At 50.9% G+C, this 21,419-nt stretch overlaps 2 protein-coding genes across 2 annotated transcripts; one reads left to right on the forward strand and one right to left on the reverse strand.

Annotated features, from left to right (window-relative positions):
* The first annotated feature begins 2,125 nt into the window (after positions 1–2,125).
* On the forward strand, positions 2,126–8,051 carry LOC122387427. The gene is made up of 3 exons (XM_043377614.1): positions 2,126–2,418; positions 3,020–3,115; positions 3,385–8,051. Exons 1-3 carry the CDS (start codon positions 2,370–2,372, stop codon positions 7,554–7,556), a joined length of 4,317 nt encoding a protein of 1,438 aa, XP_043233549.1. The 5' UTR covers positions 2,126–2,369; the 3' UTR covers positions 7,557–8,051.
* A 46-nt stretch (positions 8,052–8,097) lies between these two features.
* Positions 8,098–20,772, reverse strand: LOC122387434 (synaptotagmin 1-like). The gene is made up of 8 exons (XM_043377625.1): positions 20,316–20,772; positions 15,969–16,102; positions 13,389–13,469; positions 12,979–13,173; positions 10,754–10,930; positions 10,401–10,518; positions 9,881–10,017; positions 8,098–9,111 (listed from the first exon to the last, which is right to left on the reverse strand). The coding sequence occupies exons 1-8, from the start codon at positions 20,365–20,367 to the stop codon at positions 8,923–8,925; spliced, it is 1,083 nt and encodes a 360-aa protein (XP_043233560.1). The 5' UTR covers positions 20,368–20,772; the 3' UTR covers positions 8,098–8,922.
* Between the last annotated feature and the right edge of the window lie 647 nt (positions 20,773–21,419).

Below are 21,419 nucleotides of genomic sequence, written 5' to 3' on the forward strand. Positions count from 1 at the left end.
AGACAGAGAGAGACAGAGAGAGACAGATAACTATGTGTTAACTACTCGTAAACTACGCGCCAACTATGTGTGACTCTACGTGAACTAGTCGTGAACGGTGCGGAAGCCTTCCAAATGGTGCCCCAAAATGACACGAATTGCCGGGACAATCCCTCTGGTTGTATTGTTCTCCAAACACGTGTAGTTCTGTCGTTCCTACTGGAACCTCCGTCTTATCTCTGTTCACTGTTGTTCCTTCTGACACCTCCGTCTGAGCTCTCTAGTTAGTTCCCTCTGACACCTTGGTTATGGTTATATCGTTCCTCCTGACACCTCCGCTTAAACTCTGTAGTTCCTTCTGACACCTCGGTTTGGTTCTATCGCTCTTCCTGACACCCGGCTGAGCTCAATAGTTCCTCCTGGGCCCCTGACATTTCCGTCAATACGGCGGGGCGTCCTCGCGGCAACATTGTCGGCGCCCAGTGGCACCTGTTTGTTTGGACCACGTCCGCTCCAGCGGCGGTCGATCGATGGTGGTCAGTTCAGTAGTGTGCTGCAGTCGCTCTGACCCACTGCCGCACGTGCACCGGTTATACACCTGGACACACCCGCCCTCATTAGTCCGACAGTCGCAGTGGGCTCCACCGGGTCTGTCTGTCAGTGTCCGTTTTACACCGCCCCGCGCTACCCGTCTGCCCTCGAGGGAAGCCCGGTGCCCTCTGCACATGTCGGCGCGCGCCTCACGTCGGTCCTACATGACTCGCACAATGGTGGAGCAGCCACCGTGCGCTATGGATTGCCGCACCTCGCTGCCCCACTCGCATCGATCGCCGTCTCTAGGCGAATTGGACAAACATTGCGCGCTGTTACAGGTGCAACGCGGCGCGACTGCCGCGCGCTGGCCGCCGTGGCAACGGCGCCGCGCTCCTCTGTCAACACAGATCGGACGGTCGTCAGCACGTCGGAAGCGGCGCCGGGCAGTCGCACGCGTCACGTCGCAGCCGTCGCAGAGAGAGCCTGGCGTCGTTCCCGTCAAAGGCGTCGTTGTAGGCATTACGTCGCGCCTGCCGTTGCAGCTGTCGTTGCCGAGGTCGTGACCTACGGTGACCTGAAGCTCATCAGACGCCCGTCTCCAAAGGTATTGACAGCAAACGGATACGAAGTTGACGTGAAAGTCGTGCCAGCTGCCGCCAACGACCAGCGAGGGCCGTGCCGGCAAAAGGCCACCAGTTGCGCGAGCTGCTAAATCAATAACAAACGATGTGCGATAGTGACGCTATAAGTGACAGTGTGACAAGTGTGTGAACGCACCTTCGTTAAAAAAGTGAATAAGTAATTTTCGCCCAAGAAGTGGAAGGTAAACGAGAAGACTCACCCAGGCTGCATAACTACCGACCGAGGTGCAAATTCTGCTGAAGATTTTCTGTGGTAGCATCCTGCGAGAAGCCTTTTCCCTGACTTCATCGCACCGACAGCAGCCGCTTCTCACAGCTGAAGTCTTCAGATCGACTTAGAAGGGCTTGGCTTGGTATGGGCACTCGGCATCCCTATCGTACGCTGACGTTTATGTGTGTTTGAGTTTGTGTCTCATTGACAGATTCGACGATGTTCGTAAAACGCATGGATGGGACACAACAGAGTGTTTCTCGGCTTCTCCTCATCACATTTTCATGTCTTTTTGTCTGCTACACACGCCTGTTTATCTTCAAGGGTATTTCTGCAATCGGTGCTTCGCAGTATCTTGAGCTAAGTTTTGGTGAGAGTTCGAGATCTCTCGTTAGAATGTCTGCAGTCTACAAAATAGCGCTGGCTGCGAGTCTCGCGACTAGAGGGGCACGGCCAGCTACGTATCTGTTTTGGAGGCGTCCCTCCCTAAGTCAGCAATCCGTGCTTCTGTGTGGGCTTCACTGGAGCTCCATATTGTGGCACCAGCGCAAAATAACATGGTGAGAGTCAAGAGAGCAAAAGGACGGCACGTCAAAAGCCTTTATTGTTCGCATGAAGCAACTTATTGCGGATCATAATCGACCGTGTAAGCATGCGTTCCAGTTACAAAGGTGGATAAACTTTTGAATAAGATCTACCAGCTTGGATAAAGGCTAAAAAGGCCTTATCGTAACTAGTCACGTGATGAACGTGTATTTTGCTAATCAAGCTAGATGTGAGACAATTGCTGCGCGGCATGCGACAAACGAGAGTGTGTTTTGGAAATAATGACTCAGTTATTTTTAAATGTATTTAACATCAAATTGGGCCCCATGATATTCATGCATTATGATAGATGCAGCATAATATTGTGCACTGAAAATTGCAATGATCATTGCTTACTGACGCAGACGGACGGGGCGATGCGATGATCAAATTAGGTGTGGCTTATCGCACGCAATACGATGCAAAAATGGTTATTTTTATTTCATGTTAGTCTTGGCTTTGCTGAAGGTAAGACGATTTCAAATATTAAATGGTTACATAATGGTACTACGAGACTAATTTGATGACTTATCCTTCAAAGTAACATTGGATGTAGGAAGTTGGAACGTAATTAAGAGTAGATGCTTAGGAAATGTGAATACTTTCCCGGTCACTTGTTGGCATTTGAATGTTCTTTTCGGGAAGGAATCAAGAGTTTATGGAGATCAACCGAGATCAATATGGAATTGGAGCCTCACGAACAGAATGCTTCATCATGTGGTTAAACACCAACATTTGGAAAATTGCTCTTCGAATCCATTTTATGACTTGAGATTATCCTTCCACTTCGCCATAACCTATGCCCACGCTCTTTATTCTAGCTATTGATTGTGTGAACGCAATACTGACTGAGGGGATTTGAGTACAACCGAAGATAATATGTTAAGATAAATGTAGATTAAACGCAAGGATAAATCTAAAGCGCAAACCCAAATGAGTTATGTAACATCGTGTTTGGGCCGTGACTTTAAATCAATCTATATCTGCACATTAAACATAACATTTTAGTCACTTTACGCTTGATCGTGTTCAAAGTTGGCGTTTCTGATCGATGTTTTTTGCATTGCAGAATTCTTCCCCGATAAGACATCTGTGATCACCAACGAACACTTGGCCTTTTACCAGAGAAAAGACTTCTACTTGATCACCGTTCCATGCGCAGTCGGTACGTGAAAAACGGGTCACTGATAGCTTGCACTTCATTGTTTTATCGCAGTGGCTGGAGACTACATATTCTGAAATGGTACATTTGATGTCAAGTTGTTCCTTTCGTTTTTTTTTCTGGTATGAGTCTTCACTGATCATTATTAGCACCTTAGAAAAATGCGCCAAGAAAATGGCTTACCGTAAATTGTACTGTAGCCGTTCTGCTTTACATCTGTCTTATTTGCTTCCTTGGCGTTTTCTTTAGGAATGCCCCTTTTCCCGTTTCAGCGGCGCTGTTTTTGATCTGCTGCGTGCTCTGCTGTACCCTGTACGCGCGCGAGGGCGTGTGTCACCTGTTCGACTTCCCGGAGGAGCTGCGGCGCCACGCCAGCGGCGAGCACTTCCTCACAGTGGACGAGTTCCTGGAGCTGGAGCGACGCCATCGGCTCGGCCTGCCCGTCGAATCGCTGCTCGAACTGGAGAAGAAGCGGCGGTCTGAGGCCGGCGCCGGGAATCCTCAGCTAGACGGCGACCAGCCTGTGGCGGAGGAGGGCTGGCCGCAGTCTGAGGGTGACGCGGACACTTGGGCCCAGCCCCAGGATCCACCGACCAGTGACGCCGCCTACATGTCGGGGCAGTCAGACGCCCGAGTGGCGTCATCCCTGGCGGACATGCGCTCTCCTCAGGCGCAGTGGAGCGCCCCGAGGATGCGGAGGTCAATGTCGCTGGATCGCGCGACCAACCGAGGCGCAGATGAGCTCGGCAGTCGGCCTGGACAGTATGCTATTCCCACAGACGCACCAGCGTCGCCCGGCGCAAGTCCGATGCAATATGACGCTCCTCCTCAGCAGCAGGGAAGTGAGTTCCCGAGACAAACGCCGCCCGGTGACCGTCGTGAGCCGGATCCCACAACCGGGCAGCTGGAGGCAGGCCGAACAGCTCCTGAGACTGCTCCTAACGCTTCTAACCCTGCTGACGACGCAAGAAGAGCACCTGCCGACGACCCCCGGTATCCAGCAGACTACCGTCGTCCCAGCCAGCCGCAGGACAGTTTTGGAGCGGACCGCGGATACCCGCGCCGCTCCGACCCTGAACTGTCGCGTCGCGCTGCTGAGCGAGATTACGACCCCAGGGGTGTCTACGGAGGACCTGGGAGGCCTCCGGACGGCTACGACCAGTGGTCTTTGAGAGATCGACCATACGACGGAGGTCCCCCTCCGCCAGAAACTTATGACCGGTCTCCGCACTTGGCCGACAAGCGTGATTCTAGGAACCGCGATCCCGCCGACCGACCTCCACTAGGAGTGGAACGACCTGGAGTTGACCGACAGCTGACGGACAGACAGGGACCGGAGGTTGGGCGCAGGTATTCGGGTCTGCAGCGATATAGCTCCCCGCCAACGGCTGCAACCGGCGGACGAAGGGTCTCATCCAGGGACGGTGCCATCATGCCACCATCTGGAGACAGGACGCTTCAAAATGACTATAAGACGGACATTCCTCCATCAGCAAGAGGTGATGTATATTCTGCTGGAGCTCCTCGACAGGATTTACCTCCTAAGGGTGGTTTGGATGATCCTAGGCAAAGAGTTTATCCTCCGGAGGATCCCCTACGTCCTGATGCCGGACGGAATGCTCCGAGGGATGCACCCCACCAGTACGTTCATTCCGATAGGGGCTATCCAGACGAAAGCCGGCAAATGTATGCAGATCGGGATCTTCAGCACAGAGCTCCCTCCGGTGGCAGACTTGTGTACGACGAATATGATTACCCTCCACATGATGCCAATGGTTCACGGTACGCAGATTTCCCAGATAGTCGTACTCGTTTATATGATGATCCACGGGGACCGCCAGGTGGTCAGCGATATGATTCTGATAGTCGCGGAATGCCCCAACAACAGGGTTACGATGCTCCTGAGCAAGTCATGCAGTACGATCGTCCTGTCTCAAGAAGAGCTTCCCAAGCCTATGAATATGTCGACCAGGGTTACGCTCCGCATCCTGACGTGAGGGACGGGGCATATCGACGAGGGGAGGGTGCCCCATCTCGAGTCTCTTCTCAGGGCTCCCTCTCCTATGGGCGAAGATCAGATGAACGGTTCTTGCCACCTCAACAGCAACTGGTGGATAGCTTTGGCCGACCCATTTCAAATGGGACGGATATGCGTGAACCTCGGGGGATTCCTCCCAGACCCCCGGACTATCCAGGGCGCTCAGTTCCAGCTGATCGCGCTGAATCTCGCCAATGGGTCACAGGAGCAGACGGTAGGCGGTACTTGGCTCCAGTCAGTTCGGGGCGCAGTGCCACGGCGCCGTCCACGCCCCGTCAGTGGTCCGGAGTACAGTCGCCGCGTATGGAGTTCCGTGCGGACGGCCCGGGCAGCTCAAGGATTTTCGGCAACACCATCAGACCTGTTCCAGTGGGGATTTATGGTGAAACTGTTGATATAAACGGCCCAGATATGTCAGGATATGACAACAGAGATGGCCAGAAACCGTATGATGACCGATATATGGAAGATCCTCGCCGAAGGGAGAATGACCGGCAAGATAGAGACGATAGGCGAGCCTTAAATGATCCGTATGGCCGCAGTGAGGAGACTCGCCCCGATCAGCAGCCTGCAGCTCCTCGACCGTCGGGTCTCTTACAGCGCGTGCGTTCGGTGTCCGTCAGTCGGATGTCGCACTCTCTTCGTCAGATGGTGGCCGGCAAGCAGCAGCCGAGCTCGCGCAGTCGCTCCGAGGAGCCCCGCGACCTGGCTGGAGACAGTCCTCGCGGCTCGGCGGCCTGGCTGCTGCACAGGATCCGCTCACTGCGCGGTGTGTCCGAGCAGCCGACGGTGTCATCGCGCAGCAGTCAGCGACGGCGGCAGGAGCGCCGCACGGACCGCCTGAACCGGTCGCACGGGCCGCAGGACAGTCTGACCGGGTCAGAGGGGGCCGTCAGTGGGGCGGCCGACTGGCCGTCCTCGGTGGAGGACCTCGAGGAGGGTGAGTACGTCAGCCCGTCACGGAGGGACGGAGAGGGAAGTCGGCATCCAACTCCGCTGCCAGCCGGACAGGACCGTGCAGGACTTGATGAAGAGTTCCCGACTGAATTACAAACACAAAGTCCAAGACAAGGAGCGGAGAGTGACGTAACGAAACCGCCCGATGAAGTGTCAGCAAAGCAGCCTTCACCAAAGCCAGAGCCCGTGCAGTATGTTCTGGAGGAGCATGATGGACGAAAACGGATCGTCGCTGTTGCCACTGATCTGCCTGAAGCCGATCAGTTTGTTGGAGATGCGCTGGAGCCACCAGCCGGCGACCAGCGAGCAGTCAGCGATTACTCTGGTGACAGTGATGAGGATGCTGCGAAGAAGAAAGGCCAAAAGAAACGCAAGGTCAGGAGTGCTGTTAAACATCTACGATCTGATGAGTCGGCAAACAGCCAAACTAAGAGGAAGAAGTCCAAGGCCAAAAAGAAGAAAAAGAAACATTCCCGCAAGCGATCGAAATCCAGTCGAAGCACGAGCAGTTCAAGTAGCTCTTCGTATGAGAAATCAACGAAAAGATCTAAGCGGCACAGCGCTTCTTTGTGCGGAGACAGTGATCAAAGCGATTCTGATGATTCCGACTACGACGTAGAATCTTACGAAGATAGCCAAGTGTCCTTAGCAGAGCATGGCAGGCGTCTTGCCCGTTCGGGATCCCGAGACAGTCACAGATCTGCTAACCAGCGGCGATACCAGGCTCACAGGGACAACAGGTTCAGCGAGAGGTCCATGTACGGCCAGCAGGACCGGCGGCCCTACCAGGGCCACCACCACCACTCGCCGCGGCCATCCCCGGCGCCGGGCAGGAGTCGCTGGGACTCGGGCTCGCCGGGCCGCGGCGGTCCGGCCCGGTCCGAGACGCCGCCCGACCGGGAGCTGACCCCGGACAGGGGCCGCTCGGAGCTGAACCGGCACGGCCAGCCGCGACACCGGCCGGTCGTCTTCCAGAACGAGTCACTGCGCTCCTTCGTCAGCCAGCCGCCGCGGCGCGCGTTCGTGCAGCGCGGCCGGCCGCCGCGGACGGGCCGGGGCGCCGTGCCCGCCTGGATGCGCCGGCCGTTCCAGACCAACCAGTCCTTCATGTGGCAGCAGTACCCGGAGTCACCGCAGCGCGGCAGGGCCAGGGGCTCGCCGACTGGCCACCAGGGCCCGCGCACGCCGCCGCTGCCCTCGCCGCCCCCGGGCCCCGACAGACAGTCGCCGTCCACCACCCCGCCGCGCCCCCCGCCGCGTCCCGGCCCGGCCGTGCGGGCGGACCCGCGCACCAGGCCGGCGAGGGACCCGCGGCTGTGCGCCGCCAGGACCCAGGCGGCGCGCGAGGCCGCCGCCCGCGAGTGCCAGATGAGGAGGGCTGTGCTCGGAGAGACGAGCCGAGAGGAGGTCGGCTGCACCAGTAAGCTCAAACGGTTCTTCGATGAATGATGTGTCAGGCAGGACTATTATTCGGTATTTGTAGTCTTCGGAATGCATGTTTAATTGACTGGACACATCCAAAGTTTGATGAGACTTTGGGAGTGATGTGTTTGGTGTAAATAACGTTTCATATCTATCCATTTAACTATGTATGTTGACTGTTGTTTCCGTGTGATATACAAGAGTGCTGTAAACGTGATGTTGGTGATCTCAATTCCGCTTGGTCGTCTACACACGTAATACGCCGTTGGGCAGGGTTTGCCGGTCTTATAACAACGATTTGCAAAGGGGGAATCATAAGTGCTGATGACGTAGTTAGTGTATGTATAATCGTGCACATGGAAAGACGCATGCTTTTTAGATATTCGGCTGATGCTGTCACTTTTTCACCCTAGGCCACTGAAGGATGTATTCGTGCTCGTGGACGTTTTTAACGAAATATATGTATGTTCGGTAACTGCTGCCATCATTTTAAATGTTGAATATACGGCGATTGGATGAACATTTTGTGATTCATTGCTACCGAATAAGGAAAAGATTGCTCACAAGTTGACATGTAAATTGAATGGCTCTATGTACTTATTCTTAAAACGCACTCACAAGATTCTTTGGTTGATATGTACAATGCTTACACGAGGACGTATTCTACGTTTCTGTTCTTTTGGGCCGCTCACATGAGGTGCAAAATTCCGATGCGTAGGTATTAATTCCCCTTTGAGCGAATTAGAACGAGATAAAATAAACTAAGCTATGCTGACATGTAGGTAACGGATTCAAGACCTCAAAAGTCAGATTAACATCTCTTCGCATTAATAGCACCGCGCACTTTAAAACTGCTATAGTATGTAAATAAATGCAGGGGCCCAAAATAACGCATTAAAAGGTTATTGGTGCTCGCGACACACGCAAAACCGATGCACATTGCACACGCATGGCTAGGCACACATGACTCTTCACTCAGGTTCTAGCACGCCCCACCACTTGTGGTAACCTGGTCTGGAGTTTCTTAATTTCATCATCATTGAGTGAACTCACAAATCACATCAGACGTAGCATTCACAGTCGCCATTCACAAGCAACAGTTCGCATTCGCGGATGAGTGCTGGCCCTTGAGTTACTGCGTCTCTCTCAACCAACACTGTCCATCCTGCCGCCGGAGACACTCGATAGGTAAAGTAGTACCGCAGCGCCGTATCTCGTATTGTCATCACACTCTCCATGTAGGAACGTCTGAGGCCATCCACACCAGTGACCAGAGTTTCGACTAGAGTAGAGCATTCCATCACTATAAGTCGCACTGGCCAGTCACTCTCTGCACTATTTCCACTCTTGTCCACATGTCCACCAGTTCGAACACCCGTCTCACCGTCAATCACTACACTTCGTCCGGCTCGGGATTCTGCAGGGTATGCCACTGAGCGATGGGCCGTCTCGGCGCCGCCAGCATGTCGGTCCAGTGACGCAGCTCGGCTCCCGTTGCCTGGCAACCGAGGACGCAGCGTCCGATGGGGTCTGACGATCCAATCCGATCGTAGTCCACCACTGTGACAATCAGCTGCACCTTCTGAGGATAATCAAACAGAAAAAAAAATTGGGGGTACGACAGCAAGCTCCAACCTTTTCATGGAAACGATTAGCAGCGATGCAGAGGTTAGAGTTAAACGACGAGCATAACTCGATGCTATTTAATTATGATGACACATCGACCAGTGCATTTAAACATCTAACACTTGAATTATGACATCGCATATGGAATTGCTAGCCTCGTTGGCCTGAAAGCTAAATCATATGCTAGGCGCCACTACGACTTCCATATGGATAGAAACCAGCTGGTTACGAGCTGACCACTGACCAGATCGATGGACCTGATTAGGCCAGATGTGCTTCCTTGAATAAGCCACATAGCACTGCATCATAATCTGCCCAGTGTCCAGTGTCGGTGCTGATAGGCCTTCAGGTCTCCATGATGGTTATTACTGTTAACGAGCTCTGTTTGGGTCAGCACATAGCTCGTTGCCATGTCGGCACCGAACAGCCCCTTTAGACTGCGAGGGAGAGGCATGCTGCACCGCAGTGCACCTGGGTGGTTAGGCTGTGCCGCAAATCACGTGCGCCTGAAGAGATACTATGCCGCACAGCACGTGCGCCTGAAAAGATGCTGTGCCGCAGTTCACGTGCGCCTGAAAAGATACTGTGCCGCACAGCACGTGCGCCTGAAAAGATGCTGTGCCGCAAACCGCGTTGGCCTGAAAAGATGCACTAGCAGCGCACCGCAGTGCACTAGAAAGGAGAGCGATAACTGCCACTTCCAAGCTCCAACACAGCCCTCTTACCTCTATTTGATTTCTGTTGATCTTGTCGAATGTCATGCTTTCGTTGAAATACGGATTTAGCGTATTTCTTTTCACTGATGTTTTCTTCTTTTTGGGTTTTCTTTTGCCAAGAATCACTTCTACCTTCACATATGGATCTGGAAACATGCGTTATGTTACAAACTGGCTACGTAGAAGTGGCCCAAATGGAGTCGTCCACCTGCGTTCGGTTAAATAAGAGTTGATTTTATGGGAAGATTTTTAGTTTTATTCATTGCCACTATGCCCGATTCACTCGATATTCCAATAACATGAGCAATAAAATGTTCCGCAAAAATGAGCAATAAACATGAGCGATAAGTGTGCATGATAAACGTACTTGCATTGAGCATCGACTGCCACTTCATTTATAATTCGCATTGTACATAATTCAGCCATGCATTTGGGAAGAATGACATGGATTATGCCTACATTTTATATTATGCCGGAAGAAAATCGATTTAAGTGACGCTGTATTTCATCGACAGCGTGGATATCTCACCCGATAGGCCTCCCACGTCCATCTTTTTCAGATTTTTTGCTTCCAGAATTGTCACCGTCAGCTTACTGGACGTGGGGACGTATCGGATCGAAAAACAAATGTCGCCCAGTTTCTTGTCCTGCGAAAATACAAATTGCCATTAATTGCTTACTTCCCAAACGCCACGTCTTTCTTCCTATTACCGACGAAATGAGTATCTTGCGACAAGATGTGATCCATTCTGTTCTCATGGTACTATGTTTTACAATTTCAATGGGTAATAACTGCATTCTGTCAACTATATGACGCTCTCCTTTATCCTCCTCCCCCCCCCCAGTACAGTTTTCACACGTTTTCCTATGACCCAACCTGACCTGTTCCGCGTCGCTCTCGACGCTGACGAGCTCCCTGCACTCGTCGATGACATTAGCGAGGTCGACGTGCGACAGGGGCAGCTGCACCTCGCCGATCTGATCGTGCTTGGAGAACCGGTCGAAGTCGAACACGGCAAACACCAGCGTCTTGTTCATCGCGTCCGCGTAGGGCAGGCTCTGACGACAGGAACAGACTCGCGATCAGAAAGGTGATCGCGAGTATGATGTTCCGTTGAAAATTTACTGGGCATAGCCATGGATGATATAACACTGGATTGGTGTCTCGTGGAAATTAACATTGGGATCCGCGACATTGGGATCAGGCCTGCCATCTAGCGAGAGAATTATCGTAAGTTAGGAGCAAGCCGAGTGAACGCCATCTCTCAGCATTATGACACACGTGGGTGTGGTGTGTTAGTTGGCTCGAAATGCATATTCCCACGAGTTGGAGGTAATCTAACTGGACCTGAGACGACAAAAATGTCTTAAATGCTTGAAAGCCAAAAACGTCAAGCAGCCTTTAGGTAATAACGAAAATAAAATGCGTAAGACGGTGTGCATTGAAACGCCCAGTCCCATTGGCTTGTACGAGCTTTTATATGGCCATTTACTCACAATGGTACAGCAGTTTGACAATATGTCATACATATTTGGTAGGCTTATTCCTTCTTCTCCGAATTTCGCCCGATTTTCTTCAGCTTAGTTAAGGTTACGGCACGTGTCACGTGCCAACTTAGGGGTGTCGAAATTGTTCCACATGAAGTAACTCCGCAATGGCTGGGCCCATTACGGTAAAATTTCGTCAATAGTTAGGCACCCAGTGGCCAATGCATTTCCATGTGTCACTATGGGGGTGCTACTGCACGTGCGCACGTGCAGGGTGCCGCTTCCATATCTCATGAAGGGCTGGGCGGATAACACTCAAACTTGGTACACAAATGTCACATCGATGCTCGCACTGCATTGATCAGTGCTTACATTGGAGTCGTTAGGAAAACGATGAAATGAGATGCGTGGTGTTTATGCCTTTCTGTTCCAGCAGCTGATTGATCCGCAACAGGAGATCCTTGTTTGTGAAGGCTTCGTCTCCCTTTTCCACTCCTTGTTTAAAATAACATTAACAATGTACGAAGAAGATCGCACATCAAAGTTGTTTTAGGCGGCTATCTTGGGCCAGGACTGCGGGGTTATAGTCAGAGCCAGCGGTTCTGTTCCGACTCGGAATCGGTTGATTTTTAACAGCTGTAGTCGGAGTATGAGTCGAACGTCACCGAAAAGTCATCGACTCCACAGACTTACCAGGGGCCGTATTCACGTCGATCATTTTCGTAAGAACTTTCTTAAGTTTGACCTACTTCTTAAGTTAATTTTTTTAATCACGTGAACTCCGTCGATAAAAACTTAAGAAGTGTCGACGTGAATACCAAATTACACTTACGAAAGAAAATCGACTTACGAAGTCGACGTGAATACGGCCCCAGGGCTGCAGAGTCGGAGTCTGTGTGAATCGACAGTTCTGCCCGAAGGAGTCGGAGTCGATATTTGGATACCGGAATCGGAGTTGGAAACAAAGTCACTGAAATTTCATCGACTACGCAGCACTGGTTGGGTCCTTTTCATAGAGCGTCTTGAATGGCATATTGAGCGGCAATGACGTTAGCAATTCCGTTTAACTTTTTCATTAGACTTATAGATAGTACTTACGTTCGTTTTGTTCTTTGATCGGACAATTTGTTTGATTTAGGCCAAGTGAAGACTCATGTGAAAAATAGCGAAAACGACACGTGCTGGCGAAGTCTCCAATAACTCCCTGTTTCATGATTTAATGAGGAAATAACATGGAACTGCTTATCTTATTACTGACCCTGCACATAAATCTATTAATTTCTTCGCTTTTACTGACATATAAAGACATAACCTTTTGAAAAATTGCACAACAAGCCTGCTACTACACCACACTCCCGTGTGTCACAATGCTAATCAGCGGCGTTCACTCGGCTTGCTCCTAACTTACGATAATTCTCCCGCTAGATGGCAGGCCTGGGCTCAATGTCGCCAAAAACTGCGAAGACACCAATCCATTATTATCTCATCCATGGCATAGCTATAGAGTCGATGGAAAACGTGAATAAATAACACCGACAAAATAAAGGTTCATCCCGTTTTAAGAGAAAAAAATGGACTTTGGATATGCCATGCGTATTAACGATCCCGCGGTTACCTACCTTGAATTTGAAGGTCTCGTTGAACCAAGGATTCAAGGTATTCTTCTGTACTTTTGTTTCGAATTTTTTCTTCTTCTCTGGCAGAAGGTAGACTTTCACATACGGATCCGAAGTTCCGCCGACATCCAGCGCAGGGAGTCCTTCACAGCGAACGACCACGACTATCAGAGTCTTGGCGGTGAAATCGTACTCCAGCTGAAATAGGAATTGGTTACAGATCGGTGCTCTACATACCTAAGTCACTGTTACAAAACTGAGACAGCATTGATGGTCTGTTTTATATTAATCTCTAAATTTCTGTCCAAACTTCTGCAAAAAAATCACCACCCAACAGCCTTTGTCACGCTTCCCTGCCATTACATATCATACACCTGCAGGCTGCATCAACAGCGTCATCGGTGTCGTATCACCTTGAACTGAAGCCTCCCGATACTCTGAGCAGCATCCTCCACGCCGAGGTCAGTCTGGTCTCCGCCGGTCTGACTGCCAGTCTGCAGATGTCGAGGGAGGGGGGAGGGTGGATTGTGGTGACGCGGAGATAAGATCCGTAAGTCTGCGGCTGACTAACGCCCGGCTCTGAGCTGCTAGCTTTGTCATATTGATGGTTTTAAGCTGGGGGACATCTATTGCGACAGCAACAGACAGGGGCGTAGGCAGGGGGGGGCCACTGGGCCATGGCCCCCCCCTTGGGCGCCGAAGGCGCCCTTTGCGATTGGAGGGCGCCGAAGGCGCCCTCCAATCGCAAATGCAATTGTGATATAATCGAATCGAAAAACAATCGCGACTGGAGGGCGCCCTCCAATCGCGAATGTGTTTACAGGGAAAATACGGATGGAGGGCGCCCTCGGAGGACGCCCATTCCAAATACGCCCTCCAAATACGGTTGGAGGGCTCCCTCGGGCGCCCTCCAACCACATTTGTAGGCTGTAGCTCTCTAAGCGTAACGGTGGTCGCCTATGTAAGCCGCTGTCCCGTAAATAAGCGCCCTCTCACCCGAAGGCGCCCTCCTGTAGGTCGCCACCCTGCTACATATTGCCGCCCTTCTGCTGATCGGCGTCCTCATAATTATTGGCGCTCTCCTGCCTATTGCCCCCTCATGTGAAATTTTCAAGGCCGCCTTTCTCCTTTTTGGCACCCTATTGTTCAGTGCCGCCCTCCTACCTATTGGTTCCCTAGTCCTTCCTGTTGAATGTTAATCGGGGCCCTTCTCTTATTGGCGCCCTCGTGTTGATCGCCGCCCTCCTAACCACTGGCACCCTCCTGTTGATCACCGCCCTCCTATCCACTGGTACCTGCCAGTTGACCAGCGCCCTCCGCACAGACGCCCTCCTGTTCGTGTCATCCTCTTGAGCAAAGGCGCCCTCCTCACCATTGCCACCCCCATTTTAATCGTCACCCTTCCGCTCATTAACGACTTCCAGTTGATGACCGCCCTCCCACCTATTGGCGACCTCTTGTTGATCGCCACCCTCCTATTGGTGCTCTCCTGTTCCTCGCCACCCTCTTACCTGGTGGCGCCCTCCTGTTGATTGTTGATCGGGGCCCTCCTACCTATTGGTGCCCTCCTGTTGATCGCTGCCCTTCTATCCATTGGCGCCCTCCTGCTGCTCGCCAACTTCCTACCTATCGATGCCCTACTATCGAAACTCGGGATGTTGATCGGGGCTCTCCTACCTATTAGCGCCCTCCTGTGGATCGCAGCCCTTCTACCTATTGGCAACATCCGTTGATCGCTGCCCTCTTATAATTTATTTACTCCTTTGGCATGTTTTTCAACTTAGTCGTTCTATTGCACATAGTTGATGTCTTGCCTGTGAAAACTGCCACAAATGAACGTGCATTCAGCACAATGAATGAAGTACCTATACCTACCAAAACTATCTACGCTCTACGATGCATAAAACACGTCTTTGGTCTTAACGGATTGATCCTACTTTACGTGCATCATGGCATCTATATGGATTACGATTAAGTATTGTCAACAGGTTCGGCCGCAACAGCAGGCATCTGAAGTTTCGGTGATTGAAACTGGTTATGTGGGTACACTGTATGCATCTGTGAGAAGGCTATGAAGGCTGGTCTGAGGTAATTTGGATGATGTTTACGCATCTCGCGCTCCGGTATCAATCCGATACGGTGATTTGGTGCGTAGATATGCCACCGCCAATAAACTTTTATACATCGACACCCATGAGCCAAGCTTTCTATACAGTTTGTGTGGCAGCGGCCCGACCAAACCTTAGGTATTTTTTACACCTTCAAATTTGGTAAAAGAGCGAGAGGAGCTTTGAACGGTGATCGTATAAAAGGCGTGCCTAAAAAGCGGAGGAAAAGGTTGTTTTCAAAAATTTCGCGCGCCTTCGGCGCAGCATTTCAAGAACACTTGACCTTTTGTGACCTGGAGTATAAAGAATACACACGATGCAAAATCAATGCAGCACGACCTATACGAGGTTACGCAAAAAAAAAACTGGTGGCATGGTAAAAAACGCCTCCCAACCCCCCCCCCCACCCCGCTGAGCGATTTTTTATCTCGCGACCGTATGGCGCCCTCCTTGGGTGAGGTGGCGCCCTCCAAACCCTTGGCCCCCCCCTTCGCGATTTTCTAAATACGCCGCTGGCAACAGATATACAGGTTCAAAATAGATGTGCAGAATTGTTATAGAGGTATGCTATGTTTCATTGAACAAGACACAATAATTGCCATTCAAGAAGCTACTCTTGTTGATTGATGTTGTAGTTACTTTTTGTGACGATTTATCGTTGCCTATTCTGTTGGAGTATTGTGGCAAGATGACTTACAAGATGGAACATAGCAAGCAATGCTCCTCTCTATCTTCAATCTCTAGTGCATTGTTACTATTTTTATATACAGTGATAGAATAACTATACACATTCAGATTATTACCATGGCAGTGGCCAAATTTTCAGCTGAAGTGAACGGAATTCGTTACCAAATCTCAATGCTCGTTTTTATGCAGAGTTCTCACCTTTCCACTGGACCTCCGCGAGGACTTGTTGTCGGCTACCTCCTCGTCCTGCACTTGTGCTCCGTTCCCTCGGCAGGGACGCAGGCAGAGTCGAAAACACCAGAAACATAGCGCCAGAATCAGGATACCCACGCCTGTAACACGCAGAATTATTAAAATTAATATCGCATATCAGTGAGAAAGAGAAAAAAAGGCGGTTTATTGCGGGCTAAGCCCGATCTTTTGGGGTGTGACTTTACCCGCGTAAGCGATACCAACATTGTGCAATGCCTGAAATATATGAACAGTGACAATTTATACGTTTATGATAGGAACGGGCGAGAGGATGTGCCGCCTTTCTTCACTTGCCTAACCAAAAATCATACCTGCGTTTGAATGAAGCCGTTTGAATTCGATGCAGGCACATAACGTAGTCCTACGTGTACGTGACATACGAATGTACCGACACTGTACCGTGCAAATGTTCATTCGACGAAACATGCAATCGCGCGTACATTAAAGCGAAACATGCAAATTCTCATAAAAATACGGCAGAGCGTCATTAGTCACGACCTTCTATTATTCATTCGGACCAGAATAGGCAAGCCCAAACTCCAAACACAATTTTAGCTACATTGCAAGAAGATGAGTTGTGGATTCGCATAGAAGGACACGCAAACCGATCATTAATCACGATGCGCATCCTGTTGAAGTCGACGTCAACACAATATATCGAGCGGCGAGGACGCCCTTGAGCATACATTCGTGCGTGTCTAAATCACGAGTGGGAAATGAAATATCGATCTCGTTATGCATACAACATGCACGGAAGACGGGGAAATAACAGACGGGAATCCTCAACCGACTAGTTTTAGGCTAGAACCGACTGCTACAGCAATTACCCAGTTGCTGAAACAGTGCCTCTATGTATTGTATATGTATATTGCACCACTAAGTTTGTGGTTATGGTGCACGACTTTTCTGCGACTGTCTAATCTGTCCCGTTGATTTTACTACGACCTTCGTTGGTAAGTATCCATCCAGCCGTGAGCTGAGACGCGTTTTTACTCGCCAGGTCTCTCCCTTTTGGCAATGTACGCAAATTACTAGCTTTCTTTTCAACTGATATATTCACGGAGGTACGCAGAAAGGAAAACACACATAGTAGTCATGGCATCTTACATGGATACCGGCATAAAAATCAGGTCCAACAATACACATGAGGCCAAACGCATCTGCCGAATCGTCTACCAACCAGTCACGTCCAAAGTCATTGTTGGAACGACTTGCAGGTCGATCCATCGGGCCTATGTAGTACACCGGGTGTCGCCAGCCACCTCAGGTCATCAGGTGGACCCACTGGCGCAGCGCGCTTCCAGACGGTCCAGGTCAACGATGTTGGACTCGGTGCCGATCTTCTTCTCTCCCGAGTGCGGGTGCACGCAGTAGCAGCTCGTGCCCGTGCACTGGGTGTGGTGGTAGTTGCCCAGCTCGTCACACTGCAGTGTGACGCCGAGCCTGCCGTCCTTCTGAATTTCGGCCTCTTCGATGGCGCAGTTGCACATCATGTTGTCCGTCTCCCAGCGGTTCTTGGAGTACCTGAGTTTCTCGCCGTGCGGGTCCACGCAGTAGCACTGCGACCCGGAGCACTGCTTGGGCAGAAACTTTCCGGCTGGGTCGCAGAGAGGCTCCTCGGCTCCGGGCGGCAGGGCTCCGTCGCAGCTTCTTATCTCATCCAGCTCCATCATCCGGGTCCAGCAGGGCCGTAGGAAGGGCGGACAGGCCTGTCCCGCCACCAGCAGCGGTAGACAGAGCGCCAGCAGAGAACGCATGGTGTCGCAGTGTCAGCGCCGCTCACACCTGATACCTCGCCGGGCCAGACACCGGGACTGCATGCCAGTCACGCCGGGACGGAACGTTTTTATACGAGCCGGGCCAGACACTGCCAAGGACGATTTGGTATTCGGAACTGATCGTCGCTTCTCGTGCGCAGTTCTCTCGGATACTGTGGAAAACCCGAGACTACCGCAACCGGTTTGGCTACCGCACAACGCTTGGGAGATATACAGCGATTAATGTATGCAAACCTGTCTGAAGGTGGGCGCGGCTTTGCCAATTATGTATTAACGCGCTGACTGGATGCATACATTTATATTATTACGAGAATAGAAAGACGTACGTCGTGCAATCATATGGGAATTCGTAACATATGTAAAAACACGGCCATTTTCTCCTCGAAGATGCGTGTACCCCACTAAAATTCATTGCCTAAATTGGGAGATATTGGCGCTTTGTGTGATCGGACTGTTCGGAATAAGATCAACAACGTTCAAAGGAAAATCTTTCATGATCTTTGCAAACCCCTACTTTTGTCTAAAATAAAGATACCTACAATGCAGTATCAAGATAAACGCTCTCGCCGGAAATACACAATGAACTATCTACCTTTGTCAAACTAGCTTCACATATATAAGTAATCTAACAGGGATTTTAATTTCATACTTATACCAAAGATCTGTGTGGACTGTGGATATGATAAATAATTATTCCTCCAAGAAGTAAAGCATTTCATTCGGTTACAACCTTGAGCGTGATTGTCAGTTTGGTTAGTTTATGTATTTGTGTTGAAACGATTATCTTTGATATTTAGTTTCTTGTGCGTAGATAAACTATAAAAACGTTTGAAATATTTGTATATTTTATTCGCACCTTCTGTTGCCTACGATAGACTTGGACAAATTCACTGAATGTCTAGATTCATTATCATCCTATAATATCGTATATGGTACAGTACATATGTATTTTATAAATGCCCATTATAAAAGAAGTATGTGCATGAAGAAATGCGCACATCTTGTGGTTCGATAAAAATCACTTCACAAAATATAAGTATCGAATATTGCCGACAGGACTTATGTATAGAATAACAACGGCAACACAGGATGCCACTAAATTGTCGGTTCCGTAGCAGCCAGCCAGTCAGCACGTTTGAGATAATCAGTCAGACCCGCCGCCCAACTACTATCCGCAGACCCAGCAGCCCTCGCCCCCTAGTTGGCGCCACTGGCACAGCGCGCCTCCAGACGATCGATGTCATTAATGTTGGACTCGGTGCCGATCTTCTTCTCTCCCGAGTGCGGGTGCACGCAGTAGCAGCTCGTGCCCGTACACTGGGTGTGGTGGTAGTTGCCCAGCTCGTCACATTTAATGGAAACGCTGAGCCTGCCGTCCTTCTGAATTTCGTCCTCTTTGAGGGCGCACTTGCACATCATGTCGTCCGTCTCCCAGCGGCTCTTGGAGTAGCCCAGCTGCTTGCCGTACGGGTCCACGCAGTAGCACTCTGACCCGGAGCACTGTTTGGGCAGGAAGAGGCCCTCTGAGTCGCAGTGCGGCTCCTCGGCTCCGGGCGGCAGCGCTCCGTCGCTCGTTCTTGAGTCGTCCATGGTGATCCTCTGTGCCCAGCACGGCCGGCGGGCACTGGCAGAGTCCAGCTGTGGACAGGCCTGCACGACCGCCAGCAGCGGGATACACAGCAGAACCACGGCTCGCATGTTGACGCTGCAGGAGAGGCTCTCCGAATGGATATCCGTTGCACGCACAGAGCTCTTTTTATACCGACACTGCGGAGAAGGATGGCGATGCGGAGAATGTGTTGACTTCATTGTTCGGGCTGGAGTTAGATGTAAACATCTCATTTCCGCGATTGTGCGCAGCGCTGTCAAGTTAAGTGGAAAAACGTAGGGCTCTAACCGGTTTTTGCTTATCAGTGATCAGGCGAAGAGATTTGTCGTCGCAGCGCATACTTATTATTGAGGAAGGGCCAGTTTCGTCGTCAAGGTGAACTGAACAGACATGTCGATAACTTTATCCTAGTCACTATTTACATGAGAATGGTTAATCCGCCTGAACGATGTTTTTAACCGAAACTATCATTTGATACAAAAGCGGGAATAAGTACGTACACAACACACGGCATTATTTTCGCACTAATCCATGATATTTGCCTGCCGGGGCTTGGGTACTGGATAGGGATAAGTCGATTTTAATTGCGGCTCACAAAATCGTCACGTACCAGTGACGTACCCGGCGTTATCCATCTGTTATATCTATTCCTTATAACCAAAATATCTACATAGTCCTGACATAACAAATTGTTTTCCAATCATAAAAACTTAATGCACGATTAGGTATCATAGACATGCTAACCTCGAACACGGATGGTGTTCTTATTAGTAAAGTAATCTTGGTCGTTCTCACGTTATCTAATCCATGCACGAGCTTAAATGTATTTGAGCGCTGAGCTGCCTGTGGGCCGTTTAATCCACGTAGCACCAGCCCACGGCTGTTTGTTTTCTGAAAGCGACTCACGTTTGAAGCAGTTCTCCTGTTTCTTGGGCGGCTCGACCATCTGCTGATACATGGTTGTTATCTGGTGCGTCTGTTCGGTGTTCCCGTGCTGATTTCACCTGCTCGCGAACTGAGCAGAATGTGCACCGTCGAGTGTCACCGACCGCACCGACCCTCGAGCACTGCACTCACTCGACAAGCGCACTGATTTACAGCAACACCTCACGTCCCCGTGACGGTAGGGAAAGATTCACAGCGTAAATATACCACCACGTCACTGCTCTGTCTCGCCCTCCCTTCGGCACTGCTCTCGCCCGATTCCCGTCACCATCTCACAGGCCCGAGGACCGTCTCAGTTCAGACCGCTCTGTGAGCGACCCCCTCTGACGGGGGGGGGGGGGGGTGACGTCCGGCCCGGCGGCACAGCTGGCCACCGGAGCCCCCACAGGTGTGGTCCAGCCACAGGTGCCCTAACACTGAACAGACAGCTCCCGGCGGGACGGGCCGGCCCGCAGCCGAGCGGCCGAGCCCGTGTCGGTGTGCACTGTTCCGTCCCGTGTGCACCGTTCACACACGATCACTGATAGGACGTTTGTAAAAACACGGTTCTCCTTGTCAATCACAACAGCATTCGTGTCTCCCTCGGAAGAATTCATAACCTATACATTTCCCTAATGAATACGTTAATCCGTATTGCTTCCAGTGTAGCCTCTCTCTTTCAATCACTTACCTTCTGCTTTCCGTTCTGTTTCCGGTTCGCACCACGACTTTTATTGTCCGTTTCAACCCGTCCCTCCCCCGGCCCTACCACTCATAAATCCCCAATCTGTCCCCTCCGCCCCCCCCCCTCCCCCAGGGTCACAGCTCGGTCACATGTGGCGCATCACTCATATCCGACACCTCCCTCACAGTCCCGCCACTCCCCATCCCCATCCCGAGCCGAGCCGGGCACTGCAGGTGTACTGCAGCGATCAGTCAATAAAGACCACCGCTACCGAAGCCCAAATAAATCAATATTGTTTTCACAGCCATGGCGCAGGTTTTGGTGTCTAAATTAGCCACGTAAAAATCTGGGTGAGGTTTTGAATGGTTCAAAAATGCTTATGCGGGTGGAGCCAACGTTGC

This window comes from Amphibalanus amphitrite, unplaced genomic scaffold (genome assembly GCF_019059575.1).
Source record: "Amphibalanus amphitrite isolate SeventyFive unplaced genomic scaffold, NRLGWU_Aamphi_draft 000016F_arrow, whole genome shotgun sequence".
NCBI lineage: Eukaryota > Metazoa > Arthropoda > Thecostraca > Balanomorpha > Balanidae > Amphibalanus > Amphibalanus amphitrite.